The sequence below is a fragment of the Barbatula barbatula genome (assembly GCF_947034865.1).
Source record: "Barbatula barbatula genome assembly, chromosome: 18".
NCBI classification, from domain to species: domain Eukaryota; kingdom Metazoa; phylum Chordata; class Actinopteri; order Cypriniformes; family Nemacheilidae; genus Barbatula; species Barbatula barbatula.
The window spans coordinates 9,461,694-9,474,958 of record NC_136781.1 but is presented as its reverse complement, the minus strand read 5'-3'; the positions used below and the strand labels follow the sequence as shown (position 1 = coordinate 9,474,958).

The window sequence follows — 13,265 nt, the reverse complement described above, 5'->3', positions numbered from 1 at the left end:
TAACCCGCTACACAGCTCGCGCAAAATGAACACATCAGATCTGGGAAAGACCTAGCTGCGGCAAACTGGATTACACCAATTCTGAAAATTACAACATGAAGAATATTTGTGTTCGTTCAGTTGGTTTAAGGAGATTTGGGAATTTGCGGGTTATTGAAATGCTGTTGTCCCTTAATTTAAAATATGTTTTGCTGATTTAAAAGCAATATACCTATAGTTAAACAAGCAAAAAAGCAGGGATGAGTATCAGGGTGGTATCAAATATGCTTTGAAGATTATTTTTGGGAGTTTTTTTGGAAGCCTTTTTAGAGACAGTATATGCATCACTGAACACAACTGTTTTAAAGATTGTTTTTCTAACTCACCAAAAAATGCCACAATCGCTGAATTGCAAGATATACATTTTAGTATGTTAAATGAGTAAGAAAAATGAACTTGGCAAAAATACAGAGAAAGTGAGGAAATTGACCAAAATACCGGACATGTGTCCTACAGTGTGACAGCAAAGAATTTGAAAACAGGTTGTTAATAATATATTCTTTTATATTATCATTTTTATAAAATAGCATAAGAAAGAGTTATCTTCAAATATGTATGTAACTTATAAACAGATACTTTTGTGATTTATTAAAAAAATTGATTTGAACTTGCAGTCTCTTGCACTTGCTATGGGCCACGTAGCCTCATTGTCAAATACTAAAATCCTAGAACTGGCCCGTCTCTGACCTTCACTGTTGCCGGTGGCTGACACACACATTAGAGGGCAAGGAAGGCCTACAACTTTGTCTCAGCTCAGTTGAGGTTGATCGGCAGGACTGAACGGCGCAAGCCATCTACCTCCACAGTGTTCCCACAGACCCATACGTCCGCCTCAGTTAGGTGCACCATCTTATACGAGTAACGCTGTGTCAAACAAGCGTAAGCCCCACAGCCCTCCCCGGGGTCCAGCACACAGTCTGATCCGTATGAGATGCTTGTTAAAGAATGTGTGTTCAGTCCCCGTGCCAGAGTCACGGAGGACAACAGAGCTGCCTGTGACAGACTCTCTTCTTCTCTGGATCCGACAGCTGTCTCAGAGGACTTTCTTTCCCCCCTCATGTCTTTTCCTTCTATTTAAATCCTGCAGCAAATTGGAACAGCAGTAATTAGTCAGTTAAAGCGCCTTCAGTGAGACACCAAGCTTCAGAATCCAGTGCCAAAGTTCAACATGCTGAAATGAAATTTAAACTCATTAAGGTGTTGAATTTTTATAGCTGGCCGCTGTTTTCTCAGAGTGTCCCAGTGCGCCTGGCCTTTTGATCGACTGCTGTAAGAACTCTGGATTTCTCTGTGGCTGGCGAACTCCGTCGCTCCTGACATTTGCACGAGTGTCATAAAACAAGCGCTCGCACCTACCCCCCCACCGCCCTGTGCACATGGGGTCAGTGTAATATTTAATAAAGGTGTGTGTATAATCAACCAGAATTAGCATTCGTGGTCTCGACCGGCCCCAGAGGGAAAGAAAGGAGGGGTTTGGAGAAGGTGTGGGGCTATTGTGGAGTCATCACTGAGTGATCTTTTCTATTCTGACCCTCAGATTTCATTAATTAACTTCATGCCTGAAACAAAAGCAGAGGGGAATTACGGCTTTCATAAGCACAGCTCCAGGGGGCTGCTGCTGACCGCCCTTTTCACTTATCCATCTCCTCGTTGTGCCATTACCCTGTTTTTTGCTTTTACCAGTGTTGTTTGTAATTCAACAACTCTTAGTTTGTTCAACAGAGCCTGTGGGTTTTAGAAGTGAAGTATGGGATGTAAGCACTGTGGATTTTGGAGAGGAGTTGCATGGTTTTGCCGTTTTTTAAGGGGCAGAGCATCTGTGTTGTTTCTCCATCATGAACATAAAATAGTTAGTAGCCCATAATGCAATGAGTTATTGCAAACAATTACCACGTCTTATAGATTATTATCACAGAATTTGTGAAGTTCAATTATGTTAAAAATTGCACAGACGTTTTTTATAAACTTTTAAAATCCCAGAATTAGACTACCATGCCGGGAACATGTTTCCTTTTGATTTCTTCTACATATTGAAATACTTTACTTGTTTCTTTTTTCTGTTTCAAATTATGAACAATCATGTTATTGTGAATGTGTTCAGAAAGTGTGCAAACTTGAATTTATCTTGTGCCCACACGTTCATTACATCACAAACTATTTAATGTTGTAGTAAAACCAAATGCCATAGCACATAAAAAACAATATTTATTATTTTCAACCAATGTTTTTGTGCCCTTGTTTTCTAAAAACATTAAAAAACATTATGAGAACTTTAAACTTTGTAAATTGAGAATATTTTTTTATAAAAACATACACAAACAATACATGCATGTATCTAAGAAAAATATCCAAATTGATAAACATTTATATAGTATTTAAATTATTGGTAAAAACATGCAAATATTTCCTTAAAATGTGTACATGTGTGTGTGTATGTGTTTATAAATACGAGATTTATATGCAGACTTCACAGACATTATATCATATTAATAAACTTTTATTCAGGATGCGATTAATCGTTTGACAGCCCAAAATTTAGTTTAATTGTGCATTGTGAGCGAAAGCAAGCAAGCATTTATGTATTTCTCTGAGATGAGTGTGAATTGCTCTCAAGGTTTTGGAATTTAAAATCAGTGCAGAAAAGGCATGCACACGCATTAAACACTGTTTTCTTCCAATGCCAAAGTAATGTGAGAGCGTTTTCTCTCAGCTGGGAGAATTGTGAAATGGAAAAACTCTAGTGAATACAGAACACTCTGAGCCGACAGAGTAAATTGTCAGGGATTGTAAAACAGTGCTTCTATCTGGTATATGCCATTTGGCGCCAATCTAAACACAGCTAGAGAGATGTTTATAGTTACTCTGATGGTGATTACCGGGCAACCACAGCAGTGAACCGCGTTCCTGTGCTGGATAGATTGAGATAAATGATGGCCGAGTGAGCGTCATCTCTCATGCCTGCGCCGCTGTCGCGAAACATATGGGGACGCTGCAGAGAAACGGCCACAGTCTAATCATATGTGACGACTCTAATGAATCAGTCACTTGTCATTAAGCTGGGCTTAAACCTTCCTGATAGACTGCGCCTCATAAATCTATTTGCAGTAATGAGGAAAAAATCAGTTGCACGGGTTTAGATTGATTTCCTAACTGTTTAGTCTGTGCATGAAATTATGTCACAGGTGAAGCGCACAAGCGATGATTTGCTGGCTGCTTCCAGATGTTTATTCAGATGCTTCTTGACATTGTTTTCATATAATCACTTTTCAGGTGTCTTGATGCGTACAGAAAAATACATGCATTTGTAATAAAGTTTTATGGAATATGCCTTTTATGCAATATGTTTATATTTAGCTATGACAACTCTCCAGTATACATGTTAATATGTTTTTCCACCCATCATTTTTTCATACCGCACCTAACTCTCTGTCTTTTTCTGAAACAGCCACTCCCTGCATTAAGGCCATCAGTCCCAGTGAAGGCTGGACAACAGGTGGTGCCACAGTCATCATCATTGGAGATAACTTCTTCGACGGCTTACAGGTCATCTTTGGCACAATGCTGGTCTGGAGTGAGGTCAGATTCCTTACAGTGCAATCAATGTTTAATTCCTTACTTTAATTGTAAATTGTGTGGTCATGTTCACTTCCACCAAGCTCTAAAAGCCACGTTGGAAAAAACAGCTTGAATGGCCACCAGACTGCTATGTTTTGGTAGTTTAAACAGCAAAACTTGTCAACCAACTTCGTCAGTAAAAAAATTTGATTTAATAAATAAAACCAGCGATAAGTTAGTAAAATAAATGTTAAGAAAAAAATGTGTATGCCGTTATACTGGAAATTACACCTATGATAGGACACTGAAAGTCTGACAAAAGTTGCAATGTTGTTATTTTCATAAATATAAATACTGAGAATGATTTGCAACCTGTAATTGTTTCTACATTTAAAAAGAATGTATTGCTTTTAAAAGTAGTGAATGCGGACGAGACCGGTGCGACGTGACATGAGAAAAGACATTAGACATGCATTAGAACCCATTATAATTTTACATGTTGTCCACACTGGATGCAACGCGGGGAAAAAAACATTAAGAAAAAGCCGGATGTTGTGGCGTCACGCCTGTCACGTCCAGTGTAGACACGGTGTTAGCTGCCTCAACACAGCTTCATCTGGTCATGTGCTTTTCAGCTTGTCTGTCTGTTGCCTTGCATTTCTATCTTCTTTATTCGCTCTTTATTCTTTGAGTTTCTGCACCACTTGTGTTGAGAGCAGCTAGATGAAAGAGGTAATTCTATAAAAAGGCTCTTATTGACAATGCCATATTTATCTGAGAGGTGAGAAGTGCAGTGTCTGGCATATGAAAGCCTGGCTAAGTGAGCAATGAAAGGGACAGTTTAAAGCCATGTAATGCAGCACCAGTACTCCCGGCTTTGAATGTGATAGCTTTTGCAGGGATACTGAGCGCTCACGGGTGCTTTGTAGAAGCACGGCTCCTCTTGAAGCACAAGCAGTCAAATAATAGTTTTGTATACTAGCTCAGCTAATTCAGTTGGATGTAGAACGGGGTAACCTGGATACATGATTGTAGGGATGTTCAAAAACGATTTATTTTTCAAATAAATCAAATGGCTGTTGAGGTGTCTCATGTGTTAGGAAGTGTGGATACAGAATGGGTGATTGTGTACTGTATTTTGATTTTGTAATGTATGGGACTGTATTCAACCTCAGTTTAGTTCTCATTGGTTGGATAGATTTGTGTCATCATATGGATTTAAGGGAAGAGCTCATTCCGGACGCAAGTGATTACCAATGACCTCTCACATGACGTTTCTTCAAAGACATTTCAATGTTTGTTATATTAAGACAAGAGATCAAAGGTCACTCTTGTTAATGATCACAGAAACATTTGGTTTTATTCGGACCTCTAATACGATACTTACTCTTTTAAAAAAAAAACTTTTATATCTTTAAAAATACAAGTATTTTATTTTTCAGTATGTGGTATTGACAGAAAACCTTGAATTGATTTGAGTCCCTTTTGAATTTTATTGATTTTTCTTTTGGACGTTTTATTTTGACAACAAAGACGACAAGAGGCACAAAAAGCCGAATAGCATCTATAAACATGTCACTTGTCATCTTCTCTTCCAGCTTATAACCCCTCACGCCATTCGAGTTCAAACTCCTCCCAGACACATTCCCGGGGTAGTGGAGGTCACTCTGTCCTACAAGTCAAAACAGTTCTGCAAAGGTACACCGGGCAGATTCATCTACACAGGTAATAACAACATAAAGCACCTTTACATGAACCATACTTAGCCAGCTGCACACAACCACCTTATATTCCCTCTTCCTGTCCGACTGTTCTTGATTTCACGACTGGGTCTGGGTTGAGTCAGGGTTGCCTGTTGAGCCGAGCTGTGTTTCCTGTAGTGGGGAACCTTGGTTGTAGAGGAATTCTACCTATTTCCTGAGCAACACGGCTTAATACGAACTCCTTTGCCTAAGACTCCAGGAACATCCTGCAGCTTGCAGAGATAAGGGAAATGCAGAACTTATCATATGGAGGAAAGAGAGGTCACTCGTGATATCTGAGAGCTTTAAAATGCGTTTATACCCTACATATTAGATTCATGGGACAAGTAGTAATTAACTTTACTTTTAGAGAAGCATGGGAAATACGTGATGAAATCGAACAGTAAAGCGATATGGAATCTGCGGATAAAGAAGTGAAGAGTTTGTTGGCTGAGGCTGCAGCTTTTTTAGTTTAAATTTAGAGTTAGCAGTCAAAGTACAAGCACAGCTTTTCTCTGGAGCGTTAAAATGCTGAACGGAGCAATGTTAAAGGCCTGTCTCATCAATAGGTTTAAACAGTGCACAGCTGTGGGTGTTGTCGGCTCAGTAGGTGTCTATGTATGTGCAGTGGTGGGTGTGAATGAGTATGCTCATTGCGTTTATGGTGCTGGACTTGGCTTCTTTTCATGGCCCATTCAACCAGCACATGGGTACACGTAGAGGGAGGGATTTAGACATTCGCACACAAACACATAAACAGGCATACATATGCGCACTTCCAAATCAGAGGGCAGATGGTCATCCCCTTTTATGGCCGTACTTCTAGATGTGCCCCTTTCGCTAAATCTTCAAGCACAATAAACAGCAAGAATACGATCTGCAACTCATTAAATGTGCTGCTTTAAAGGACTAGTTCATGCAGAAAGGGAATTGATGTACCCTTGTGTCATTTTAAACTTGTTTGACTTTATTCTGCAGAACACGAAAGAAGATATTTTGAAGAACATTAATAACCAAACAACATTGACTCCTATTTACTTCCATTGTTTGGGCACACAACCCCTAAGACATTTGTGTTTTACAGAAGAATCAATCATATACAGGTTATGCACAACATGAGGGTGAATAATAATGACAGAATTGTTATTTTTCTTTTTAATGTAGCTTGAAACTGAACCATAATAATGTAAAAGGATTTCAAACACAGAGCTGCGTAACTTACTGCACATCTTTCTTAACCTCTTTACTTATAGTAAAATAGGTTTAGAAAGCTGGTACTGATCTAACTTGCTCCCTCGGGTTGTCCTCACTGTGTTCTCCCTGCTGTTGTGCTCAGTTTTCAAGCGTTTTGGGTATCTCCTTGTCCCCTCTTCCCAGCACCCTCCTGGGCAGCAGCACTCTACTGCAGCAGGACGTTAGCCTGCATGTCTCTTTCTCCTGGCTCCAGTTGGCACCTGTGCTGTGCCCAGTTGCCAGTGGGTACTAATCATAGTGTATTGGCAAAGCTATGTGGCAGCTGGCAGTGGAATTACACATGGGGCATCTGGCGCTTCTAATCAACTTCTGTCAGGCAGAGGAGATGGAGACCTAATTAAATCAATGGTGCACTGATGCTGTCGTACCCGAACACCACACAGCCATGCGGAAAGGCTGGGCCATACCTGGTGAATGTCCCTCATGATAACACTATAGATAAATGATAGTTGACAGTCAGGGGAAGACTCATTTAATTTGTGTGTTTACTTTGACAAGTATATTTTTACCACACGCATAGTTGCATTAGAACAATGGTGTCCAAACCACCATAGGTGACAGTATACAGTTCTGATATTAGCAGGGGGGAAGCAAGTTAACTGCAGCGAATAATGTAACAAAACTATCAATATGTGTTAACTATATATTGTCTTTCGGATTTACTTAAAGGAATAGTTCATCTAAAAATAAAAATCCTGTCATCATTTATCTACCGTTATGTTAAACCCTGTATGTGAGTCTTTCTTTAGTGGAACACAAAAGAAGATATTTTGAGAAATGTCTCAGTAGTTTTGTGTCCATACATTGGAAGTCAAATGGTCCAAATTTGGTAACCAACATTCTTCAAAATCTTTGTGTGTTCTGCAGAAGAAAGATAGTCATACAGGTTTGGAATGACATGAAGGTGATTGTCAATTATGAAAAAGAAAATCAGTTGGGTGAACTATCCTTTTAATAGAAGGTAACCAAATTAGACAGATGACACTGCACACGGGTATTTTATTGGGTCACCATTTGATGCCCCATGTCAAATATTGGTCACAATTCAGAACATGCAATGAACCACACAGCTGACTGGCTAAGAGCTTGTAGTCAACAAAATCCCCACATAAAGCTCACAAGATCTCATCACACCAGGCCTTGTTTTGTGCATTTCTGAAATGCTGAAGTTAATGTACAACCCTAACCACAAGCGCTAAAGATGAGCATACCGGTCTTGGTGATCTCACCCAGAGTTTCAAAGCCTCTCTGCAATTACACATCAAACCCTCTCCGCAATTATATTTATCATCAGAAACAATTAAACCCTCTCCGCCTGGGACATTACCCATCCTGCATGGCACTCCGCAGATAAGGGGGATGAATCATACAGCACCTTCATACTTTCTCCCTCCCTCCCCCATCGCAATTCATCTGCAACAAATGCATTTCCATGTTTGGTTGTGTATTACCTCTCACCAGATTGCCATGTTTGCATCATTCGTCAAAGGGGTTTTCCGTCTGTTTTGGCGGTCATAATAATATCTGCCAGTGAGCGCATGTGAAGTCCTCTGCGGCCAATAGATTGGAGATGTTGATGAATCACTTGAAATGTTCAGCAGGCAATTCCTAGCTGCTCAGTATGCAGGCCAGTGGTCTTAACAGCACCCATCAGGCCTGATATTAAAAGACTCGATCACATTAGGGGGAGCTCTCTTACGCCTACTCAATGATTAAGTCTACGGGGAGCATTTGTCACTATAGTTGAGGTAAAGGCAGACTATGCAAAAATTCTGAGACAAAACAGGATTACATGCTTTTCACTTCTATTTTAATGCACTGCAACCTGAAATAATAATCATATCATTTAAGGATGTTGAAGCTACCCAATTTAAGTCGGTTAAACAAGCAAGATTTTTAAATGTTAAAGTTTCATATTTTGTTCTCAAGTTCTTAACTCAAATATTTTAGTTATTGTGAAATACAAAATGTATTGATCTTTTGCAAGATAATATCAAATCTAAAAAGAAATTCAAGTAAAAATGTAACCTTACACACCTATAAGCAAAGAAAAAAAAATCTTCTTTTGACAGTAAAAAAGTGCCAAAAATTTCTTTTCTGTTAGTATGTAAAAGGGTTGAATAAACATTTTTTTACATTACAAATTATTTCACTTCGAGATTCTCTCTTCATGACAATACTTAATTTGTGATTTTTTTATATAACATGAATATAAATATATATAATAATAGGCTTACATAAAATATAGTGTAACAACATGTGGCCACCATTTTTTCCAGCCTCTAGATTTGATGGACGCATTTTGAGCAAGCTGAGTGATCGTTCGATTTTGATAATGAGACTCTTTAATTCTATTGACAAATGGTGGCACACTAGGTGATCAATGATAACCATTCCAATTAAATTGCTAAACCTCGGCACGGTGGCGATTGCAACCATAAAGATATTAGAGAAATCGGTTTGCTCAACAGCGGGGCGTCTTCGGTGGGCCATTTTACACCGATCTCTCCCACTTTTAGAATCGGCTGTTCAGAATCAGGAAAAACAAGTCATCCATTTTACAGTCACCGGTTCCAAGAATCCCCCCCGCCCGTGACTTAAAGTGATGCCTTATTTAGCTTGTCGGATTTTCCAAATAAACACAATCACTGAGTTTATGGAAAAATGGATAAAAATGAGATTGTAAGGTATTGATCCCAGTGTGGGGAAGGCTGAGAAAAAACCTCATCTATAAAGGGAGAGAAATGAAGCAATAATTCAGGCAGGCATCGAACACCCTGCCACTGAGCCTATCGATTCCTATCCACAGCATATGAGATCACACCTGAATGAAAGAGAGCTCTTGGGAAAAGAGAGAGAGTGTGAAGCAGACTCTTCCAGTGCCTAACATGTACAGAACATTACCACCCTGACATTAACAGCTCTGTACAAAGCCCACAAGTGCCTGTTAAAAGGTTCTGCTAAAGACCAATTACCCAGCATGCCTCTCTGCTCCGTCAGTCAGGGATAGTGTTCTAGCCCTGCGGGTCTATGTGTGGTCAGCTGATTCAATTTAACACCAGCGGCTCCGAGCTTGCATCTGCTCTCCAAAACAAGATGCCAGAAAGGCTGTGTTCTCTTTGGTTTAAAAACCGCCGCCCGCGTTCTGCCTCCAGGCTTTTGCTTAAGATATTAAATGTGGTGGTTTTTCGTAGTATACGGTATTTTAAAAGTTGATGTTTTGACTGTGCTCCATCTGGTTTTGACAGTGTTTAGAGTATTGTCTTTAGTTTTACCCATCCATCCTCTTTTCTCCACTCCCCACTCTTCACCCCTGCGGGCTGTGGTTATTATTGTGAAATATGAAGTGGTCCGGCTCTGCCTTCATGAAATTTCAATGAGCATTGATCTGCGTGATTGCGAGGGATCCTTCAAGCAGTGGTTGTTGTTCATTTATTTATTTATTGCTGATATGTTTTACTTGCTTTGATCCCATCTTCTGGTGAAAGAGGGGATGATTGTTAATATATTTGTAGCATTGTTTTTTTTCTGGAAAGTCAGCTCTGTTCCTTGATAGCTTCTGTGTTCACAGGGCAGAAAATTCAATTGGCGCCTCTCGGAAGTCCGTTTGAATGGGCAACAGTCCTATATTTGCTTAGATCGATTATGTTCATTAAACCTAATGAGATGGCATAGGATACAGCAGATATTCTGCTCCTTTCAATATTGATTTTGTAGATTTTATTTCAGGCTGAGCGCTCATGACATCATGTCTAACCTTTTCCTTCCCCTTCACATATGAAATCGGAGAGGTGCCATGAATCTGTGATGACATGAGATCAACTCTATCATGTATGTTGGGATGCTATCCAGTATCCAGACAATTTTTTGTTGTGAAGCCACGATATAAGCCCAGAAAGAAATGTAAACAGCAGCTTGCAAGTTTCTCAGCCTGAAATTGTAAAAGTAAATGAGTGCCTGGACTGTTGAAAGGTGTTTCTCTAAAAAAATACAGTTCTGCAGTACATGGTAAACAAGATTGCACAATAAATAAGACATAGAGAATCTGGAAATCAGTTTATGCTCCAGCACATTAGGTTACTTATATACTGTCACCGGTCAATTTCAAGCAGATTTTTGACACATTCCATTATTACATGCACTCATGTTCATGAAATGTTTGCATCATTGTTTTTGCTGGGCGTGCAGGTAGCATTGGGTACACAGAATTAGATAACTGTTTAGTACATAGTGTTTTACCCTTCTCTTTCTCTCTCTCTCTCTCTCCGCCTTCCTCTCTCTCCCCCTTCCTCTCTCTCTCTGCATTATCCAGACGACTGGTGAGAGGATTGTACAGTATGGGAAAATCAATAGCAATAAAGGAGAATAAACATGTGCAGATGTCTAGAAGTGTGGAAGAGTATAGTTTAGCCTGAGATCTGGCCCATCCATCTCTATATCAGCACATTAACTCACCGCCCTCCTCAGAGGTCCTCTGATGCACATTCTCATACCTCATTATGCCTGCACATGGGTCCTTTTGAAAGAGACACACTTTAAATGTTCCCTGTCCAGGCCTTCACAAAGTTCTGCTTCAACATCCACTTCATTATTCACTCTTAAGTGTTTAGTGGTTATTTATTCGAGGCCAGCTCTTCTTCTGTTTTTATTGTGTTCTCATAGGCAATGTGCAGTTAACATGAAGCAATTTACCTTCTTAATAACTTTCGGTTGTTTTTCTGGATTATCATCAGTGCATGTTATTTTAATTAAAAAATTCTATTTGTTTTCACATTTTTTCATTTGCATGTAATAACTTCAACGGCCCAACTTTTTTTATTTGCATAGCCGTAATCAGAAAAAACGGCACTAATACATTACAGTATGTTATTAATTAAATATTATATTTATAGTTATATCGTCTAATAACCTTTTTACTTTTTATTTTATATTTTTTTATTTGTAATAATAAAACATTATTTGTTGCAAATATTATAAATAAATAATATATTTAAATTATAATGTGATTTTTTTTATTTGCAACATTACATGCAACATTATTTGTTGCCAAATATTATAAATAAAATAATAATCTTAATAATATAAATGATAACCGTCACACTACGAAAAGTGTGTTGAATAATTTTTATATTATTTTAAATAATTTTTGTCTTTAAATTTCAGAGCTAGAGTTCACATAGTCAGGACTTCTGACACACTGATGCATCCATCATTCACTTAGTCCGTCTTTTTGTTATTATGAATTTCCGCCATCAACTTCCCCATCCCCCATTCACGTTCCACGTTCTGTGCTCTGTCCCGGTCCGCACTTCCATATCCCCCTCTCCAAACCACCAACAGGCCTGATTACAGGAAGTCTATTTAGATATGATGTATTGTCAGCCGTGGGGCGGCTTTGAATCATTCTGTCACATTCTGCTGTTTTTGTTGTTCTTTCCTTTGCCGATAGCTGTGGTCTGTTCTCCATCATGCTCCGGGATTGTTTTAACTCTTTTTTTCTTCTTGCTCTTTAAGTAAACAGTCAGTCAATCACAGAGCAGAGTGAGTGACTGTGCATCCATGCGACCGTGGTGGGGCGAGAGAGTTCAGGTTAATGCTAGCTCTCCATCAGAGAGCAACCATACTGTGTGTCGCTGCATGCAGTTGTACATGTTGTAAAATAAGACATACATTTCAAGCTAATCAATTTGATAAACCAATGGGTCTCACCAGTCTTTGGATGTTATTTAATTAAAACACATTGAGCATCAGTCAGAATGGCTCTGTTTTTTATTGGGTGGGGGGTGGTCCAGGCTGGGCACAGCTTGTGTTTAGGGCTCTAGGGGTCTGGTTCTGTCCGGGCCCTTAGCCATCTGAATCTACTCCACTGTACTCAGAGGCTGCCCACAGTCTGTCCTCTCAGCTGTGGAGCTGAGGGGAGCTTGGTTATATCCCTCAGGAAACGTCCAGGCTGCGGCCTACAGGGCAAACAGAAGGGTGGCCGGAAAAGAGAGAAAGATGCTGTTACATTTCTGCTCATCCCTGAGCTTTAACAGAACAATTAACTGTGGGCCAAAGGAGTCCGGTCCTTGATTGCTATTTTTTGCCCCTCCTCGGATGTGTTCAAGATTTGAGGCTTCAGGGCAAAGGAAAGGCGGTCAGTCCATCACAAGAGAAAAATAGTAAGACAGATAAAGTGTGTGTGTCTGTGAGAGTGCGAAAGAGGGAGTAAAGGGTGAGGAATTATTAGAGGCCAAAGAATGTTTGGCTTAATGTCAGATGCAAATCTCATTTTATTACAGTGTTTGAGTTCTAATGTTGAATCTTGGCCTCTTCGTGGACTGTTTCATGACGAAATACATTACATCAGCACCTTCACTGTGTCCAACTTGTGCAATATTCATTATGTATAATAATAGTGTTATATATAGATAACACACTGTTAAAAAATTACACAGATATTTACAAAATTATGGTAACATTATTATAACATATTTTTTAGTACTTTAAAGCTTATTTTTAACGCAATATTTCATTAATAAATCATGTAAAATCCATCTAAATAATTTAAGCACATGTCACATGATAAACAAAAAAAAATCAAGAAGAAATCATATCTTTTTTAACTTCACTTTAACATTTACTATTGTTTAAAACACATATGATGGACAAGTAAGCTGAGAGATGTCTCAGTAC

General features: G+C 39.1%; 1 protein-coding gene across 6 annotated transcripts in view; it reads left to right on the top strand.

Moving 5' to 3' along the window:
• Window positions 1-13,265, top strand: part of ebf1a (EBF transcription factor 1a) — a 103,995-nt gene that overhangs the window by 68,665 nt on the left and 22,065 nt on the right. For all 6 annotated transcript variants that reach the window (XM_079479767.1, XM_079479766.1, XM_079479765.1 and 3 more), the window contains 2 exons: window positions 3,485-3,615; window positions 5,193-5,319. In XM_079479767.1, the coding sequence (XP_079335893.1) occupies window positions 3,485-3,615; window positions 5,193-5,319 (258 nt within the window). The remainder of the gene's footprint in view (window positions 1-3,484; window positions 3,616-5,192; window positions 5,320-13,265) is intronic.